The sequence below is a fragment of the Phasianus colchicus genome, chromosome 2 (assembly GCF_987193195.1).
Source record: "Phasianus colchicus chromosome 2, bPhaCol1.hap1.1, whole genome shotgun sequence".
Taxonomy (NCBI): domain Eukaryota; kingdom Metazoa; phylum Chordata; class Aves; order Galliformes; family Phasianidae; genus Phasianus; species Phasianus colchicus.
In genome coordinates this window covers 23,563,170-23,584,249 of record NC_143437.1, presented here as the reverse complement: position 1 = coordinate 23,584,249, position 21,080 = coordinate 23,563,170, and the positions used below count along the sequence as shown (strand labels likewise).

The window sequence follows — 21,080 nt, the reverse complement described above, 5'->3', positions numbered from 1 at the left end:
TTAAACCAGAGTGTTTGAAATAGCTGCCAAGTAAAATGAATTATCCTTGAATTTATAAGTTACCTTAGGGCTCAACTGTTCCAGGTCTGCATATGTTGGATAGCAAATAATTTTTCTTTCTTTTCTACAGAACTTTTGTCTTGAAGAGTAACTTTAACCCATGTTTCAAATAAAATGGGTTTAAAACTATCCTTTACAGCCAAGACTTGAGTGCTGTCTTAACCAGACACTCCTATTTGCATAACTGCTATAAATCTGGATTACATTTTCCCTTCATACACAAGTCCTCTTAACAGTATCCCCTGAGACTAAGCATGGTATAACATAAGCCTTAGGAAACAAATGCAGCCTGCAGAATCCTCAAACCGAATCCATAGCCTCATTCGGACCACAAGATGAAAGGAAATATGATTAACTGCACAGTTGTAAAATGCAAAACATTTAGATAAAGTTTAGTTTTCATTCAGTTTGGGCACAGAGAAACTTCAGATTGTTATTAAGTCATCAAATTCATGAGACGTGGAGTTCAGCATCACTTGTTACTAATAGCCAGGTTTTTCTTCCTATTTTGTTTCTAATTCAATTCTTTATATTTGTCTTCTACAGACTGTCTAATCTGTGATTAACTGTGAACGTATCCTACCTTTAGGTCCTTTTCCTGGAGTAGATTCTACAGTAGTTTTGCCCCATATAAGTATTATCCCACCTGAGTCTCCAGTGAGCACATCACCATTTCCCAAAAAAGCCAAACACTGAACAAATTTGGGCTTTTCATATTTCTGAAACAAAATAAGCAAGAGAAAGGGATAATTGCTTGTACTCTACATACTTAGAATAATGTATCCACACCCATACAATCCTGCATATACATAAATAGAATTTAACCTTTTTGTTGTTTGTTTACCACTCTGCTCAAACTATATGAGGTGACAACAAAACAAATTTGAAGATAGCATGAGCAGATGATTCTACTGATTTTAAACTGACCTGATATCAAGACATTCTTACCCCAAATATCCCTTGCTTCCTTGATAATGAATTGCCACTCCAAGTCCAAAAAAATATATGAGATTTGCCACATGTTATTATGGTATTTGCATCAGTTGGATGGAATTCTACAGCAAGCACAACTTCATTTGTAGTCTGAAATAAAACAAATAATATTTATTCAGATGTTCTAATCTACCTTTACTAGAAACTCATGTAGAATCCCAGGTTTCAGAACAAAGATAGGAGGAGCTACACAGGTTGTTCTATACACGAAAGAATCTGTAAATTCCCTCATAAATTGGCTGGTTCAATGACTGCACAAATCCTTTTTGTATCATCTATTCATACTTGTTTTTTGGCTTGTTTTTTTTTTTTTTTTTTTTTTTTAAATCAAATCTCAGAAAAAAAGTCCGTGCTTTATATTTACTTTCCAAATCACAAGAACTTTGCTTTTTAGCATAGCTAAGAATTTTGCCACGGGAAGTGAGTGAAATACAAAAATATGGTTTTGGATTGAACACTGTTTAGTTTCTACACAGACTTTTCTGAGTAACAAAACTGTGATAGAAGTAACTCAGGTAACTGTAGCATACCAGGATTACGTACATTATTCTCTTTCTGAAATTCTACAAAAATTCCTTTGCATTCTTTTTTCTCCATAAAGAAGAGTCAAAAACAAGCCTGCTCAACTCAAAACTCTGAAACACACTGTACAACCTTTGTATTTTTACTGGCCCATATACTTCTACTGAATTATTAACTCCTCGGTGAATATTATATCCCTTACCGATGAATTTTACAAACAAACTGACCGGTCGTTTTTCTGACTTCTAAAGTAAACTCAACAAACCTTAATTTGAGGTAATTTTCAGGAGGCAATTATTCTGCATAACATATAAATTCATTCATGCCCTTTTTCTTCTGTGGTATTTAAGCAAATGCTTTAAAAGAGTATACTTAAGTGGTGCTGAATCAGCACCTGGGGAAGTACTGTAGCTTGGCCTTATCCCAATCCAGTATTTTTGGCTCACTTGAGGAGAACCATCTTCTTACATTTAATTTGTTGTTTATGAATGCATTTAGCTCAAGGGAGGGAACTCTATGTTCACACTGAACCCAGCTGCTGATGAGGTGCTCAAGATACTCTAAGATAAAGTCCTAAACATGAATAACTGAAGCTGTCACGGCTGATTTGTTTGCTAGCCAGTTCTGAAGCACCAAAGACTGAAGAATAAAAGTATTCAAAATGCAATATCAATAGAATGGGAAAGGAAATCTACAGAATGTGCCAAATAGCTTGATATTAAATATCTGCAAGGAATTAAAATAAAAACAAAAGCTGACATTTAATTACATTAACACTTACAGAACAGTGCGTAGTTACTATCGGTACACGTGATTTAGGGAAAATGGGTCCCCAAGCCCTGATTATTTGAAATTGTAGGTTTGTAATTATGTAGAAATATTTGCTTATAGAGTATTTCACACATTGACTCATGACTAAAATAAATTAAAAAAAAAAAACAAACAACAAAACTCAGTTCCACATCTATATTTATCTGTTTGCTTGTTGCAAGCAAGATGTCTCAAAACAGGGAATTCAGCAGCAAGTTGTTATTGGATTGGGTATTGTCAGTGGAATCAGCTTTACACCAATACTTCTCATCAACCAGAAATTCAGCAACTCACAAGGGAATCAGGAAAGCAGAACAAATTGCAATCTACAGAAGTTTATCTACCCAAAAAAATCTATGTCTGGAATATAATTCAGAGAAAAATGAAAAAAAAAAGATATCTAAATGTATATATTTTAATATAAAGAATTGTAGACTGAATCATCACTTCGGGTCCTTCGAAGTTCCCAGGATTATTATTACTTTTTAATTAAGAAAAGACTAGAGGATTGCTTTATTTAGATTAGCCCTTGGATAAGAGTAAAATTTAATTATGTGTTCCAATATTCAAAACTCTTCCAACATACAAGTTAAGAACACATTTCTTTTGTGCCCTTATAAAACCCAGCAGTATTACACAATTGTTTCCAAGTAAGATCAAATTTGTGTCTCATAAAATTATGATATTTTTGAGAATAAAAGCATTTGTACTTTAGAATAGGCATCTGTGTTATATTTACCTTTATTTCTGCTACTTTTGATTTTTTCTGCCAATCCCATACAGTGAGCATATGTTCATTAGAGTCATCAATTACACACAAATGAGTACCAGAATCCTAAAAGAAAAAGGCCAAGAATTATCAAACCATGTTCAGAAGCAAGGCATAGCAGTAACTTTTAAAAAACACAGAGGTAGAAATATAAATCAAGCAAGTCCTCTGTAAGGAATTACATGATCGGTATATCTGGTATCTCCTTTTTGCTTACAGGTAAGAAATATTTTTCCGTAATCTCACAACAAATCATCATGTTTCAAAATATATTCTAGGAAAGCTTTAGAGTATCTTGCCAAATCTTTTCCTCCCAGTTCTTTTTTTTTTTTTTTTCTAAATAAATATATATAATTATCATGCTAGCAGCATAAATGTTTCTCCCTTTTCCTATCCTGCAAATATATTGTTTTTCCTCAAGTGTCAGAACACACAGTCCCAGTGTGGTTTTCTTTCTTAACAGTGGCCATCACACACACAACTCTGCAGTATTAACATTCAGATAGCACCTCTTCTTTTTCCTCACAGAGCATTAAGATATCGCATCTCCAGCATTAAATAACTGAAATGGCTCATACTTGCACAAACCAGCTGCTTCAAGTACATGTGTAGAAAGATTTGGAAGACGCCTTGCTTATTTTAAAGTTGATTAGTGCAGTTCAGACCGCGTTCTCTAACAAATTATAAAACAGAGGTGGCTGAAATTTTTATTCCCAATACTAATGCTATGATGAGCACTACTATGCTAACGCATTCCAATTAAGTGGAAAAAACCCTTGAGAGAGCACTGGCAACATGGACTGCTTTTGTGTGGGTTAGGGGGATTACGCGATAAAAGCGCAGCTCTAGATACTTCACATTCACTTTTTCAGTCTAATAAAAGCTAACATTCCACATTCCTTAGATTGTTGGGTTTTTATTTTTATTTTTCTTCTTCTTTTAATTGAATGGTGGCACATACATTTATTTGCCTTAAAGTTAAAAGGTTCCTGGTTTGTTACAGTGATAGAAATTACAAATTACAGTTTTCTTCTTACATAATTTTATGTTATACCTTACTTATAAAATAGGCTGTTTTTTTTTTTTTTTTTCCTAACAGACAAAGCCTAGACGTAAATAACTGAGCAATGTTTTGATGTTTGATGAAATAACAGCAAGAGATCATAAGCATTTATTTTTCAACAGGTTGTGTCTGAAGATGCTCAAAACTCAACTGGTCCTATACAGTCCTACACAGCCCACCCTGGATGAGGCGATCACCAGAGGTCTCTTCCCACCTAAACTGTTCTGTGATTGTGTGTAAGCAAAATACAGCTGGGTTTGGGTTTTTTGGTGTTTTTTTTTTTCCTTTGTCTTTTGTTTGTTTGTTTGTTTTGTTTTGTTTTTAAACAACAATTCTCTGCTGTTGCAAGAATAACAGCGTGGATTTTCAGGAGGTCTGATACATCCTAGTGATTTGGCAAAAACACGAAGGCAGCTTACAGATTAAAATACACATGTATGGTACACAAAAGAAACCTCAGCAGCAAATCAGAAATGAGAATTTTATCAGTGACTAACAACACAACACATTTTCATTTCTTACTATTCTGATAAATTTTGTGGGCACAGTGACAACACTTATAAGATTTGTATTTCTTATTCTATGTAAAATTATGAAGCATAAATTGATTTATTTTTTTTAATTTCCTGTTCATGGATAAAATCCTATTTTTACAGTAGTGCAAGCAGCCAAGCTATCCTTTCCATCAAAGCCCACTAAAACATGTCCGTGAAGCTCAGTAACATGCTTGTTTTTAACATCCAAACAAATAAAAGCTCCATCTTGTCCCACCCCAACCAAACCCAAACCACCAAGCCCAGTGCAGATTTCCATTTCCAGCCAAGGTATTTCTGTGTCTCCTATTTATTCACAGAGCTTGTTTGTTGCCACAACTTTACAACTGCAATTTCCTGTTTTTTTCCACCTCTCTCGTCAGCTGTTTTTATAGAGTACACTGAGACTTTACTAACATGCTTTTAATACCAGCAGGTCAGCAAGGCAACCACATTCAGAAGGGTCAGACAAATCAGTTATACCCCAATAGCAGCATCCGTCTTACCGCTTTTGAAAAATCCAAGCACCCAACTCCACGCTCGAAAGTCCCCAGGCCGATAACCTGCAGTGTCACCAGGCTCACTGAGTCCCACACTCTAACATGGGGCTGCAAGGGCTGCGCAAAAGCAATGGGACAAACAGTGTCATCGACAGCAAAAGCATCGATTGCAGCCATCAGGTTATGTCATGCTACCCAAGCAGCAAACTGGGGTGAAATGCAGATGAGTTGTGTCGATGCTGCTGTTGGACTGTGTCTTGAACCTCAAGAGGCAAGAGTCGAGACAGTTTCTGCCCACTGCATGGGAGCTACAAATATCACGTGGGCATTTGGTACTCGTGAAAATAAATCTGTGCAGTTTAAACCATTGAACAAATAAATAATGGAAGAGCCATCTTGAATTTCAAACCCCAGACTTAAACACCTTGCACAACAACTGAAAACATGTTTTTTATAACATATTTTTAAACCATAAAAGTATGCAGAAAATAACATTAAAAAAGACAACCCTACTTGCACTGAGTCACTTAATTATAACCAATCACTGAAGGAAAACCTCCAAAGGTATATTTCATCCAACTACTATCCCAAAACAGTTTAGCTTCATAAATGCAAAACATTTACAAATTAAGTAGGAATTAGATTGCCTTAGGGACAACATTCACCATTAAAATAATAATAATAATAATAAAATCATAGTTAAGCAAAAGTTCAGTGGAAATTATAACAATATCTACACAATGCCCACAGTGATTTCTCAAAAAAAAAAAAAAAAAAAGAAAGAAACATTTGAGTAAGGGATGTACTTAAAGTGTTTCCACATTGCAAGGCATCTATAACTTTGTGAAGATAATCTCATTATTCAACTTATGAGAGCTCACCAAGGACAAGAACTTTTAACTATACTTGTCCTTAACTGAGCAAGCTTTCTAGGAAAGCTTGACGCACCTTCAACAGATTCCCAAAGTTGGTTTCCCTTCCCATGAAGCCTTATGAGCACATGGACCCACCGAACCGGGGGTTTATTTTCCTCTGGGAGAAGAGTTATTGAAAGAGATGTAACAAGCAATGTAACCTTACAAATCAATTATAAGGCTCACAGTTGCTTGCAGGATTAAATATGAATTTTCCATGTCACTGATTGAAGACTATGAGCCTCTACTCTTTTTAATGTATAGCTGAGTGCTTATGTGGTAATACCTATTGCTAGAAATATATACTGTGAACCTTGGAAACAGGAAAATATCTCACTAAATGCAGTGTGTAAGAAAAACTGCAAACAGAAGGTGATTATGAGATTAAAAAGAAAAACAAAACAATTTTCCCTGATTTTCAAAACAAGACACTACTGCTCGACAGCTCTATTACTTACCCTTCCATCTTTATCCACTCCAGCTAACTGTCCTGTTGCAATTCTAATTTTGTCTGGATGAACTGCAAGACTAAGACAGACAGAAATATGACTTGCTTTTGCTGTCATCAGCCTTCAGAACTGAGAGGTTTTTTTCTTTCTCTTTTTTTAATTTTTATTTTTCAACAGAAGCCCATGAAGTCATTCGTGATCCTAGATCCCACTTTTAATGAGACAGCTTGAAAATTTTCTTTGTCAGACTATTTTGTCACATATAATACTGCAAAATTCTCTATTAATCAGGCTTTTGTAATGGCTGCTGGCACACAACCAGGAGTGCCACAAGAGTCACCTCCACATCTGCTCAGAGAAATAAATCTCAGGTTTGCACTATACTGGGAGTAACAAAATACACACTGTCTCATGTTGAACTTCCTAGATATAGTTACTTGCCATTTTTATAAGCACTACAGCATACTTTACATGCCCAAAGCTTTGGATAGCACAAATCCATGGAAAAATAGCTAGGAGGATGGTCAAGGGTACATGCACCCAGGAGTTAAGGCTACTGTCACTAATGAAAATCTCCCATGTGGTGCACTCTTAGTGTAAGTCAAAATCTGCTTTTGCTTTGAAGATAATGTAAAAAATACCAAACAGATACTATAATTTCCAAGTCCACATTCTCTTACTCCTACTTATTTTTTGACTAGCCTTGTCATTTGTTTCCTCTGTAAAATTACAAGGTGAGGAGACTAAGACAACAGGCAAGATGGAACAGCAGATGAAGGAATTAATAAGTCAGGACGTTAGACATCAAAATGTTTAAAATTCATTTTAAATTTCATTTGAAAGAATGTAAAGAACACAAGACTGACGGCATTCTTCCCACAGGAAGCAATTACAGTTATGAAAGCAGGCTAGGAGAAAAGAGGTTTAGACAGCAACTCCTTTCTTCCACTCAGGTATGGTAAGGATATACCATTCAAACCAAAGCTCTCTACTATTTTTCAGACTAACGTTGTGAAGTGACCAACTACATTTGCCTCAACAACAACATTGGCTTCAATTTTCCTGCTTTTATGTTTTGTTTGCAAGTGTCTTTCTCTTACCTCAGACGGTCTAAATGTTTAGATGGGACACCTATTCAAAAATGAGAAAATTATCATCTGTCTTCCATTTGATTTTCTAATTCTCCTTAAGTCTACATATTGCCATATTGCCTTTAGCTGCTTGATCTAAAAATTTGGTTGATGTCAGTTTTTAATTATTGGTGTATGTATTTAGAACAATTTATGCAGATACTCCATCTCTAATCTGGCACTTCTAGAGTGTTTACATATCTGGTTTTAAATTTAAGCCAGAAACACTAAACTAGTGTGAAGTGCTTTAGCTCTGTTCATTTGTATGGTGTTTACTACAGTGAAATCTACTGGGACAGATGAAACAAAAGAATAACTACAATTGTGATGATATTAATGAGATCACAGATATAGTAAAAGAATTAAAATGACGCCTTACTGAATTATGACACACATACACACAAATGTTTTATACTAACCATTTAACGCAGTCCGTATGACCCAGGTAGTGTCGTTGAGTTCTCTCTTCATAATTAAATAGTACCACAACTGATGCTATGAAATATACAATTTCTCCGGTAGGAAGGAGGTAAACATTGGCTCTACAATCTCTTCCACGATACCCATATCTATATGTATATTTTTTAAGTCAAGGTTTTATAATCACTGTATATCACACACAAAAATAAAAAGCAACAGCCGTAGAAAGGATGTTTCTGGGGATCTCTCATGTCACACAGTGCCATTTTTGTTTTCTTCTGAAACTACAGGACAATTTTAGTAACAGTTAAAAACATATTAAAAAGAATCAAGACTTCAGAAAAGCAAAACACTTAAAAAGTTGATGAGAAAATGTAAGGCACTGGGGTAAAACAAATGTAACTACGTCACAGAAATTCTCAATTTTCATTAGGTAGCAGCAGGACATCACTATCCAAGCTTAACATCTGTAACAGTAGCAGAGTTGGGCACCTCCATGCTGGGGACCAGTATATTGGCTCTGTTTGGCTTTTCAAAACAACCATGTGAAAATTCCTTCAGAAAAATGCAAACTTTGGCACAGCAGCTGCCAAGTTCAGGAAATAGTGTTTTAGAATGCTTTAGAGTATTTTTAAAGCAAATAAATCTTAAAAGGAACTGACAGTAAAAAATAATAGTCTACCCTAAACAACCCAATATATAAAAAAAGGGATGATTTTTTTAAAAAGCCTGCATTACATCCCTGCCCCTACAACATTCAGAGTTTTTAGGCATCACAATCCAGGTCACCCTGATCAAATTTTACTATAACTTGTTATTACTTTGAAACTGGTGCAACTTTCTCCATTTAGACTATTAATGTGGTGTTCTGCCTGTGTTTCAGTTCCCACAGTCACTAAGTACTATTAAAATCATCACTCAGACTGCAGTAGTAGCTCTGAGATTTTAATTATAAAAAACAAACAACAAAAAAAAAACCAACAAACTTTCCTGTTATGTCCTGCACAACACACAAGACAGAGGTTCCCAATTCAGCACCAACCACATCTGCAACAACAAAGAAAAAACATGCAACTGTAGCTGAAGGATTCCAAGCTCTTGGATAATCAGAAAGAAAGGACAAAGTCAAAGACCAACATGGAGAAATTTGAATGGGTCAAGCTAGCTCTCTCTTATTAAAAACAGGCATAGTAGGCCAAATTTTGGAGCATCTAAATTAGTATCTCCTGAGTTGACAGCCTGGCCTCTGTTCTTCTTGGACATGGGCTATCTTTCTACCAAAAATACCACCCTCCCCCCAAAAAAACACCCTGCATGCTACCAGCAAATAAAGTTATTTCCTCTTATGTAGTCTCATTAAACTACAGTAATACTATGCCACTAGAACACTTGCAAAATTACACAAAATCATTAACTACTGTAACTAAACCATGGTTTGAAGAGGGATAATGCATTCAGTCTTCAATTAAGTGCCTTAAGATCAAGGAAAGGGAAACAGATTCCTATATTGTAGAATAACACAGTGATTCTGAAGATGAAATTATTCACTGTTTTCTTTAACAAATGATATCAAGAAAAATACTGATGGAACACAATGCTGAGATGAGAAGAAAGGATGCTTCTGATTCTTCTTTTATCACCATTTAACTTCTCACCAATTTTCCCACTTTTAAACATCAGTGGAACAAAAGAAACTCTAGAATGGCCCATTACAAAAGCAAAACAAAACAAAGTGAACTTTCAGAAACGATGGGCTATATACCAATGAAAATATTATTTCTATACAGAAACACAGAGAACACTAGTCTAAATGCCATCTCAAAGGAGAAAGGCAGATCGTGGTCATCTTCTGAATATAGCAGGGACTGTAATGGCAAGGATTTACTGAGACTGACATCTTTGAACATTCATCCTTTCATTGCAGTTTAACATGCAGAGCTATGGCTAAATATTTTGGCATCCACCACTGAGCTTCAGCATTCACCAAGCTGCAAAAATAAAAAAGTTGTTTTCTCAGCCCATTCCTTCCTTTCATTCCTTGTACAAATTACAGTCCCAAACAATGGCAGCATTTTTAAGGGCATCCAAAGCCATAACCTGCTTTGTGAGAGAAATTTTTACTTTCTTCAAAACAAGACGTGTTGCTGCTTCACAGAACACCTTCCCATCACCAAACTCTCAGAACAAAGTAGCAGAGATGCGTTAACATAATAGTTGCTCTTTCTCTACAGAAACAAAACAAAACAACAACAAAAAAACAACAGCAAAAAAAGCCACAAATTTTATGCTTAATTTACACTAAATTTCAATGTTTATCTTTCAGTGAGGCTGATGTTCCAACCAGGGACATTCAGAGGTAACTGTCTTAATATCGTGAAGGCTTCTCACCAATTACAAGAACTGTTTTGCCATGAAAAATGACATACTTCATAGCTTTCACAGTTTTTTGTTTGTTTGTTTTGAAGTGGATAAGAATAGTCATGGCCCCATGAAGTGATCTCATTGAACAACAGAATTTAGTAGCATTGTTACCGCTGACTTGAATTATTCTTAGAAAGAAGAGCACCAGTGCTAAAAATAAGCTTATAAAAAGGAGTCAGAAATTCCCTCCAGGAACTGAGTAACTTTACACTGAGAGAAGGAAGTTGAAAAGTCACTGCCACTCATTAGTAACACTGATGGTGATCTCAGCAGCTACTATAGCAGCCCATTCTCCTATTATTAGGAATGCCAGATATTCCTTAAACAGTTTTGAATTGAAGCAAGACTGCATCATAAAGCAGGGATGTCCAAACTAAACTTAAATGAAATCACTCAAGAAGCAGGCACAGTTAAGAGCTCAGATTTCCCCATGAGCTACTTCATCCTGCCAAGTCACTTAGTTTTTTTCCAACTGACAGGGCAGGGCAGAGAACAGCAGGGTGTTTTCTGTTGAACCTATAGTTCTGGGAATCAGTTGTTGAAAGTATTCCTCCTCCCCAAAACAGCAACAAGCAAACACCAAGAGCCCTACCCTACCTCAAAACTTTTTCCCTCTCTTCTTGCCTGGAAGATGTTTATTCTCGTAGTTCATAATTTAGCCTGTAAATGGCATGCTACAGAAAGATAATATCAAAGGAAAGCCTGATTATAAACAATCATCCAGAAGGTAACTGCTGGAGAAATAAAAGATGTTCAAAACAAAGCATACAGGTTGAACTATTGAACATTTGATTGCAAATCAAATGTTTCAGTTGCAAAAAACTGACATCACTAAAATACCCTGTGAATCACTGTCCCATGTCTTGTTCATAAAATTCACAAGCTTCAGTCTGTAATTATATTTGGATTTTATGGCTGGCTTGAAGATTTCTCAGCCTTTGCACAAGTACAAGATCTGTTGCTATAACTTTGTGTCTCAAGAACCGAATGCCAATTTTGTTCAATGTCATACAAATCAACATTATTGCCTCAAAAACTTCACAGCTTTCTCCTCATTGTTTTCTTCAGCATCATATCTAAAAGATATTCTACAAACAGAAACATACCAGTCTCACTTAGGACCATCTGTTTCCTCAAACAGATTCCAAAATCATGTGGGCAGTTTGTTTACACAAGATATATTTCACTTTAATTAGCCCTCAGCAGGAAACTGGTTTAACCTGAAATTGAGGTCCTTGGACACTGAATAAGCATTTCCACACTGGGATTTGCACATACTTAGCTGATGGTATGATTTCACGATCAGCTTTCATCGGTCCAAACTTCTTGCTGCTGCTGAAAAAGTATGTCAGACCTTCCTCCAGTGTGCTGGTTGTGCTCCTTGTGTGTTTATGGGACAAATCAAATTAATGAGTTGATGTGTCTGAAAGTTAACTCCACAAAAACGATTGCGTTTCAGCCAGATCAACAACTGACTCAATTCATTCCACGGTCATATAAGTGCCAGCATCAGCACCAAGGAGCAGTGACACTGGGAAAGGCAGGGCACCACAGCTTCGCAAAGACTGAGTAAGAGCTCAGTTTTCTTTCCAATCAGACTAGTAAACCAAAATTCCTCCTTTATGTTCTAAGCTTTTACAATCTTTACAATCTTTCTGCAAAGTTGAATGGACAGTTGCTCTTCATAACTGAGTATCCAGTATCATTAGCTTCCCCCAATAAAAGCAGGAAAATAATAGGGAAATCATCTTTCCTAAAATGACTAAGAAAGGATAGTTTAAAAAACATGCATGCCTTAGTTGCTATGGGATATGCTGAGAGAGCTCATCTCTGTACATATCTCCTGACATATGACAGTGCATCATCAATATTTCTAAAAATCTTATTGCTTTCAGCAAGATCAGAAGGATCAAGCTTCAGATTACTACATCAACTCAAGTGCTGTCTAGACATGTTCTTTTACAGAAGGACTAAAATCTTAATTATACAGTCAGAACTTACTAGAAGATTCTGTAGAGATGGGAAGACATGAAAGATGATCCAAATGTGTGCACAAGCATTTGTTATGAGTTCCAGATTTACTAAACCTGAAGAATTGTTGTCAACCACATAGCTACTCACCTCTTCAGAAAAAAATATTTACATAAAGTACACCACTCTCCCCAAGAAATGAATCCCTTCAAGTCAGAGTTGAAACAAAATTAGTGCAAAAAACTTTGGGCAGATGGCTACTGCAATCGTTTCCCATTGATAGGAGCTATGAGAAATCTTGGATCTTATTCAAGAGCTTCTGTTGATTTAAAATCTCGTTACATCCTGGATAAAAATAAAAAATTACTATGTTTCTGAATACAGTCTATCTTATAGAGAATATAGGGGAGGAATTTTGAAACTCAGTAGCTCTCCAAAGGCAATATTCTTCCTAAAAATACTGCACTTGGTTTCAACAGTAAAAAAAAGTAAAGGTTTTCTGTTTCTGCAGCTTAAAAGTGTATTATAAAGTACTGACAAACTGCTTTAACTGTTTTGCTATTGTTTTTTGTTTGTTTGTTTTTAAATATCTCCCTCCCTTGAAGAAAAGCCGAGATAATGAAGAAGAAAGACGAGTCAAGAAAAACAAACAAGCCACCAAGAAATAGCTACTGATATCAAGGATACACCCACTCCAGTTTTAATTTTTCAGGAGGCAGCTCAGTCCTAATATCATCATAGTTTTCTACATCAGAAGGAATGAACATTGTGATTGGTCGACCCCGCATGAACATCTTGATATATTCTCCCTCTGTTGAAACAAACAAAAAAAATCATATTAATCACGTGGCAAGTTTACACAAGAAAGCACAAATAAAGCTAGTAGTAAGCACAGGGATGCAAAAACGATTGTGATACAACTATTTTTGAGAAGTGAGCTTGGTAAAGGCCTGCAACAACACACACACAACACAGGCACAGTAAGTGCTAGTTGAATTTATATAACTTTCTGAACAGACAGCATGTAGCATTTTAGACATGCAAGTTAAAGAGCTAAGATAAATGTTAAATCTAAATTTAAATATGAAATTTAATAAATAGTCATGGAATCGCTGAAGGATATGATCCTTCAGGCTGAAGCAGACCTCAGGAGGTTGTTAAGTCTCTCTTCTGGCTCAAAGCTGGATCTCTCAGAGCAGAGAAGGCACAGCCCCACTGGATGCCTTCTCACATCTCCAGGGCCTTTTCTGCAGAACTGCTCCGCCAGCCCCTCCATCCCCAGCCCGCATCCCTGCTGTAGCTCTTCCTTTCCATGAGAAGGACTTGGCATTTGTCCTTGCAGTTCCATGAGCTGCTTGCAGGCCCAGCACCCCCTCCAGACTGCCTACTAGTAAATGAGATTAGGTCCTACAAGGGTTTTCCTTCTACATTAATAAAATAGCGACTTTCTAACTTTAAAAAAAAACTTTAAAAAAATCCCACAAATAAAACTTTCAAAGACTTATTGTGGCCTTTACACTCCATGCGTGCAGCAAAAACAACACTGTAACAATTAAATCTGGCCTCAAACCCACAAGAATAACTGCTAACACCTCCAACTCTACTGACACAGGAATTGCATTTCAAAATATACTGATTAAGAGGGACTCAAGTATTTCACAACCTTTGTAGCAATTAAATGCTTTATAAAAATCACACTTCCTTCAATCACTTCTTTAGCCATTAGTATCCACTGTTAATGTTAATTTCACAAACCTAAAATTATATAATACTTTGTTAAGAAACTTTTTTTTTTTTTTTTTTTTTTTAAGTAAAATTTGAAAACCATAGTAGAGAGAACTCAAGAGTTCCCCAAGTGTAGATAGCTGATTAAGACTGAAGTAGAATAGCTATGGAATTGTAATACAATCTGAAGAACCCTCCAATCACATTTGATGTGACTAATATCAAGTTTTAAACGTAAAAATCTCAAGACAATTGCTTTTATATTACTTTCAAAAAACAAATATGAGAGAAACTTTCTACAAATGCCCTGGTAATGCTTACCAATATTTCCTGAATTAAGTTGCAAGATTATTTATTATCCAGATTGCATGAATGTGAAATCTGTGTTTTGCATCTAAAACATCTAAAAATCAAAATGATGAGAAACTGAGATTTATTCCCACTGAATTATATTTTAATAGCTCACTCCAAACTTGGAGATCTAAGAGAAAGAAGATGTAAGGACTGAGAAATAAACAGTTGTGAGCCACATCAGAAACATATTCACCAACCTCAAAGCCAGTGTCCTTGTCCTCTCTGAATCTGAAATATCCATACCATTTAGATTACAGAGACATGATCTATCTGATAAGAAACAACTCAGTTCTATCTTAGAGTCAGAATAAAATGAGAGGGAAAAATTTGTTACTAAGTTTTAATTCACTAAGTACGCAAAGCAGTCTTGGACAGAAAAATACACTCCAAGTATTTCTTTCATTCTAACTGAAAACTCTTAACTAGGTCAATGAATCTATGCATCTCAACATTTTCTCTCATATGCAATATTCACTCTGAAGATTTCATAATACTGAAGGCTTAATTTGTCAGAAAGATTTTTTTTTTTTTTTTGCTCTTACCAGTTGATTGATCAAACAGCAGTTTGATTTCCTGATGTTTTTACAGTTCTAAAAAAGGTTTTTTTTCTTTTCTTTTTTAAGTCAACTGTCTGAGGAAGCAAATCCCAATTTATCAAATATACTGAGTTCTTAGCTTTACAAGATACAATTGATGCGACTCATTTTCTACTTCTAGTGTGCTGAAAACAACCTTCTGAGACCATAACTGATTTTACTTGAGTCTTGAATCTCTCTTAATCCTGTTAGTATGTATGTTTGCTCTGCCTTGGAGGCAAGAGAAGAGAATTTTCCTGTTATAGTCCAAACATGACTGAAAGCCAGTGTGCGCACACACACACACACAAAAAAAAAAAAAACAGGCTCAGAAAATTCTTCCTGCACAAAAACTGCTAATGATGGAGTAGTGTAAAATTAGCACATGGATAAAGGTTGGTTTTTCTTTACTTTGGATATTAATACAATGAAAGTAGAGGCATTTAAGTATCAAAGGACTCAATACAGAGAAGATCAAAAACAGTTGTCCCACTTCTTTCCAAGAACAAATACAGATTCTTTGAACAAGACCCCTGTGAGTCTGTCCATTGACAACAGTAGAAAAATTGCCTCAGATCAAATATCAAAGGAAATCACTTCACAGTAGCTAAATTAAAAACAATAGTTATTTTGAATGTACACTGCTCAAGTACATTGCTGAAAACAGCAAAAGATCTGTGTTGTCACTCATTTGACACAAATGCTTAGATAATTATTCCAAGTATGCCTCGTTTTTCCACCAAAATATTTTTACAGTATATATTTTATAAAAAAAGCAATACTGATCAAAACAGAATAATTTATCAATAACGGTCTATCTACTGAAGGCTGGTGCTTGCGCTCTTAAACATCATCAGGCAACACTGTGTTTGAAGAAAGATCGTTCATTTCGCAAGTCAAATCATCAATTTAAAGCAAGGCTTGGCACTTCTGGCTCCATACAATCAGTGCAAAATCATGCCACAAATTCAGCTTTCAATTTCCCATTGCTGCTTAGAATGGCAAGACAAGCTGCAACGGAGATGCATATGGATGGAGGTAGCTGCACCTGTTGGACCCTACAGACAAGGACTCCAAGTGGTATTTAGTCAGGTCTTTGGTCTCTGAAGTCTGGGGAAAAGCCTGTCTGCAGGGCTGTCAGATACAAGCTAGCTCTCTGAACTGCCCTATAAAAGAACAAACATTTTTGGCTCTTATTAGCTGGCTGTGTGTATTCAAGATTACCTTTGAACATACATATTTAACACACTTGTTAGAGAGACACAAAATGACTTGATTAAGCCTCTCCCCACAGAAGGGGGGAAAGAGGGGGAGATAAGAAAAGCAGGCAGACAACCCATTGAAAGGTTTTGTCCAAGGCTGTAAATTTCCTTTCTTCAGAATAACCTGTAGGGCAGATATAATATTAATGTAAAAATCTTTTGAAATACTAGAGAGGATGGCAGCATATCAACAAAACCATTCTTCAAGAGAAACTAATTGCCTAAGGCCAAATTTTTGTAAATGCAAGTTAAGAAAACCAGGAATTTAACTCTTTCTTATCACACTGGCTCAAGTGCATATACAAGAGCGTCAGACAATCTGCTTATTTTCTGCTTTCTCAGTTTCCAGACATAAATACATACAAAGCAGTATGTATTTTTTTTTTTTTTCCTTCACTTTTTGGAACTAAAGATTCTTTCCTATCTATCTCATAACAGAAATATGGATAAGTGGGTATTAGGAGGAAAGAAAGAAATTTTAAAGAACTTGGAGGTGAAAAAAAAAAACAACACAAAAATCCTTGTCAATTCTGTGTCTAGTAGCATGCAAACAGCAGGTATGAAAGAAAAAATTCTCTGCTCCTGATGAAGAGATGTTCAGACTCCAACATCCACTGCACAGAAGCATTTTGAGGGCAGGGGAGCAGGAGGGGAAACTTGTAAAAGCCTCTGCATTCAAAAAATGAACCTCTGGCTTCTGCTGTCCTACCAGTACTTTCAAATATGGGTCACATCCATCTAAGAGCACAGCTCCAGACCTGCAGTCAGCACACCCAGGTGCTGTGTAACTGAAGAGCTCAGGCTCAGAGCTGCTGCAGAAGGCAGTGTCACGCAGTATTGCTGTGGCTCCAAGGGTCAGCTCTTGTCTGGGAACAGCTAGAGCTGCTTTTGTGCGGCTTTGAGCTCCAATCCACAGCCTTTGCCAGACGCTGCTTGGCTGTGCAATAATTCACCTCTAGAGCCTCAGCAATGTCTTTGCACAAGTGCCAGGGGACATAGGACCAACACTCCCAGTTTTGTGCACAGGATCAGCTCAGGCTTATGAGACTCACGTGGGAGCCCTCCAGCTGTGCTGAACCAAGCAAGCAATCCACGCAGAGCTCTGCAGGATCCCCAGAGGTCTCTGGCTGAGTCAATAATTTCCCCAGAGATGCAAAAGTACTTAATCCAACACACATCCTGCTATTCGACTGTCCTCTTGCATGATAAAATTTCAGTCTGGCTCCATACAGCCATAAAATTTGCCTTTTATGAACACTGGTGTCTATAACTGCCTGACATACTACAGAGGAGAGCCTCTACCAGGGTTTTGAGGCATTATTTTATTTTTTCCCCCCGTAGGGTTGTGTATGTCTGTTAGAATTACTTCCAATACACAATGGGATTGCATTTATGTTTTCATAATAGGAGGTTCAACCTTTGTGTGATGAAGTAGCATGTTAGAGCCCTTTTACTCACCATCTCATTTTGGCAAACAACCTTACAGGCTTTTATAGCTAAAACATTGCTAACAACTCCCGCAAGTGTGATCTTGCATTTTGAATAATTTAATTTTATCTCCTCCTGCTCCAGACTTCAGGAACATCTAGGTATTCCTGTATAAAATCTCCAGCTTCCACTCTATCGGTTTGGTCACTCAGCTTCACGTCATCAGTGAAATTTCCTGTGCTAAGTTCATTAGTGTAAACATTAAGCCAAATAGGTCCCGGCAGACTGAAAGCAGACATTAGCAAGCAGAGTATCTGCTCTCCTGAGGGTTCTCTGAAAGTTTACAGCCTGCTAAAAAGAGAGGAATAAGTCTGTTGGTGAAAAAAGGTGCTGCTATAGAGAGGGAACCCAGGAAGCCTGCCTGATCTGCAAGCAAACAAATGCATCTTGCTGCCTGCCAGGGAACTACTGGTTCATGCTGCTCCGAGAATCTAGGACGAAACTTAAGTAGAGAACTGTGGACAAACAGAATGCAGGGACCAAGGAAATTCTGAAAAGTCTCCTTATATCAAAACAAGATTCACATTAATACAGACAAGCTTTTAATCAGGCCTTGTGGAAAATGAGAATGCAGCACAAAGCAAAATTCCACTTCATACAAGGCTGATTAATTCACTCTTGGAAGAAAGTTTAAAACCTGGGAATTCATGGAAAAAGCTGGAAGGTAACAAGTGAAAAATACTGCAGGTGAAAACAGACATCGGAGATATATGGCAATACAAACCTCTGAAGGGCTGAAATCAGTGCTTACATGAAACTAGCACAGGAAGCCTCACGCAGTGACACTTAAGCAATTCATTACTTTGTGAATCATATTCTCAGGGGAATACGGATGGTTTCCAGGCAAAAATGAGGAAAACAAGTAGAAACTGAAAGCAGCAGAAAAAAAGATCAAAGAAATATCTACAGAGAAGAGCGGTTCAGGAGACATGAAAGCTGCTGCTTATATCCTTCTGAAATTTGAAGACAGTGATGTAGCTAAACCAAGATCCTGACTTCCAAAAAAACAAGTCTCCATACGAAATTGTCCAGGAGCACATAGTGGTTTCCTAGAAGCACGTGAGAAGACCTAATTGTCTCTTACTAATTTCTACAAGACCAGAGGGAATGTTGAAATGCATTTTGTATCACTATTCATCACACCTTAGGCAGGCTCTGAGTAAGCTCCATAAATCTGAGCTGTAATTAACTGTTTTTCAGCTAGAAAATGTATGCATAATTGGAAGTCTAAAGTGCATACACAGTTGATGTTTATTTATATATTTATGTATGTGCATAGAAATAAATAGTGGATAACTAACAATTGTTCATCTAAGTAATTCTTAAGAAACCATTAGCACAATTGGACCTTGGAAACTATTAATGACTATTTGGGGTCTGGGAGAGTAAGGTGGACTGGAACATCAAAATACATACTTCAAAAACTGCAGCTCAGTTCTATTTGCATTTATCATCTTAATCTCAACCTTGGAGCAAATCACTAGCAACCAAAAACCCCAACTGTCTCCAGCTAGCTTGGCCAAGCAGAACTCTCTAATAACATACAATAAACTACCACATCCAGAGTACATTTATTAATCTGTCTTCACGTTCTAGCTGCTTGACCAGTGAAGTTATGCTTTTTAATACTACAAATAGCTTCTTTCCCACAGGCTTTCTGCCTTCAGGCCTGTGTCCAAGAACTCCATAGGACCACTAACCTGAGGGACAAAGGCTTAACAATCCTGTTTCTAATTTAAATGCTAACCGCACAGAGAAAAAATAAAACTGCATTCAGCCAGCATGCCCAGATCACTGCATTTTGTGTTACAGGGGTCCCAAACAAGGTGGCTGATCTGCCTGCTCTGTCCCAACCCAAGTATCAGAGACTGATAAACCAGAGAAGCAGGCAGGCACTGACGCTGCTGAGTGCTGCTGCAAGGCAAACAGTATGAAAAAGCAGCTGGAACAAAGACCTGACTGGGTTTAGAATTATTTAATGGTTTTGTCTTGCGATTTCTTAACAGATCTTTGGTTAATAATTTTACAATGCGATACAAAAATCATATGTGGAAACTCTAGATATCTAGATAGTAATAACAGTTATCATTTACATCGAAGTAATTCAGGTTTAATAGTAACTCTAGCTTTTTCCTGTAAAAAAAAAAAAATATACAGTCTTGCAAAAAACAATACCGCACACAAGTGACTCAGTAGGACTAAACTCAGTATGTAAACCCTTCCTGTTTAAAGAATTAAGTCCTGACTTCTTCAGGAATCAGCGATAAAAACTCACAAATACATCAACGTAAATTTATTTTTCTGACAGTGCTGACGGTTTTTAATAACACGCACTGTGCCCATATGAGAGCCAGAAGCCCAAAGAAATATAAGACAGGTCACTATTTGCCTTCAGATACGTGAGCACCTTCAATAAGCATCTCTCTGCCTGATAACAAAACCGTTCTGAAATAGTTACTGGATTTTGTGCTCTCGGTGGACAGGACACACTGTCAGCAGGGTAAATATTTCCACTGTGAGTTTCATTGCCCCTTTCTGTGAAGCTAGAACTACAGCACAGTTAAAACTAACAGAAGAAAAAGTACTGGAAACTAATAAAGCACAATCTAAAAAGAAACAAACTTAGGAATGCAGTGAATGTTTTTCATTAATTCTTTCACATATGGTTTTTATTGCCATCCAAAAATGTCTAAATGTCTCTTATTACATTATAATAAGTGAACAAGGAATTCGTGTACAGAGCTGCTATCACTGAAATTCAAACTCAAACTCAGAATCTCAGTGAAAAAATTACCGTTTATCTGAAAAAAAATCCCCAAAATGCAAACAAACCAAAAATCCCAAACCAACAGGTTCTTTAGCTCCTGCAAATAAAATATGAATGCTTTATGATTTATGATGACTTTAAAAAACATCTCCTGAAGTAAAAATCAAGATAACCATTATAGGCAATTATAAGCACCTGCTGGTAAAGAATTTAGAACAACTTCAGTGTCCTTTTAAGATCGTAGCAAGCATCTGCTTGTTCCATCCATAACTTTATTGGATTTTCAGAGAATTTTAATACTTCTTAGTATTTGACTTTATTGGGAAAAAAACTGTCCTGGTTTGCAAGGAGAAA

The 21,080-nt window shown here is 36.5% G+C and overlaps 1 protein-coding gene across 8 annotated transcripts in view; it reads right to left on the bottom strand.

Annotated features, from left to right (window-relative positions):
* The window catches only part of EML4 (EMAP like 4), a 153,656-nt gene that overhangs the window by 26,015 nt on the left and 106,561 nt on the right, over nucleotides 1–21,080 (bottom strand). For all 8 annotated transcript variants that reach the window (XM_031595032.2, XM_090135129.1, XM_090135128.1 and 5 more), the window contains 7 exons: nucleotides 13,243–13,366; nucleotides 8,163–8,312; nucleotides 6,623–6,692; nucleotides 5,257–5,367; nucleotides 3,125–3,220; nucleotides 1,009–1,143; nucleotides 644–779 (listed from right to left, as the gene is read on the bottom strand). In XM_031595032.2, coding sequence (XP_031450892.2) covers nucleotides 644–779; nucleotides 1,009–1,143; nucleotides 3,125–3,220; nucleotides 5,257–5,367; nucleotides 6,623–6,692; nucleotides 8,163–8,312; nucleotides 13,243–13,366 — 822 coding nt within the window. The remainder of the gene's footprint in view (nucleotides 1–643; nucleotides 780–1,008; nucleotides 1,144–3,124; nucleotides 3,221–5,256; nucleotides 5,368–6,622; nucleotides 6,693–8,162; nucleotides 8,313–13,242; nucleotides 13,367–21,080) is intronic.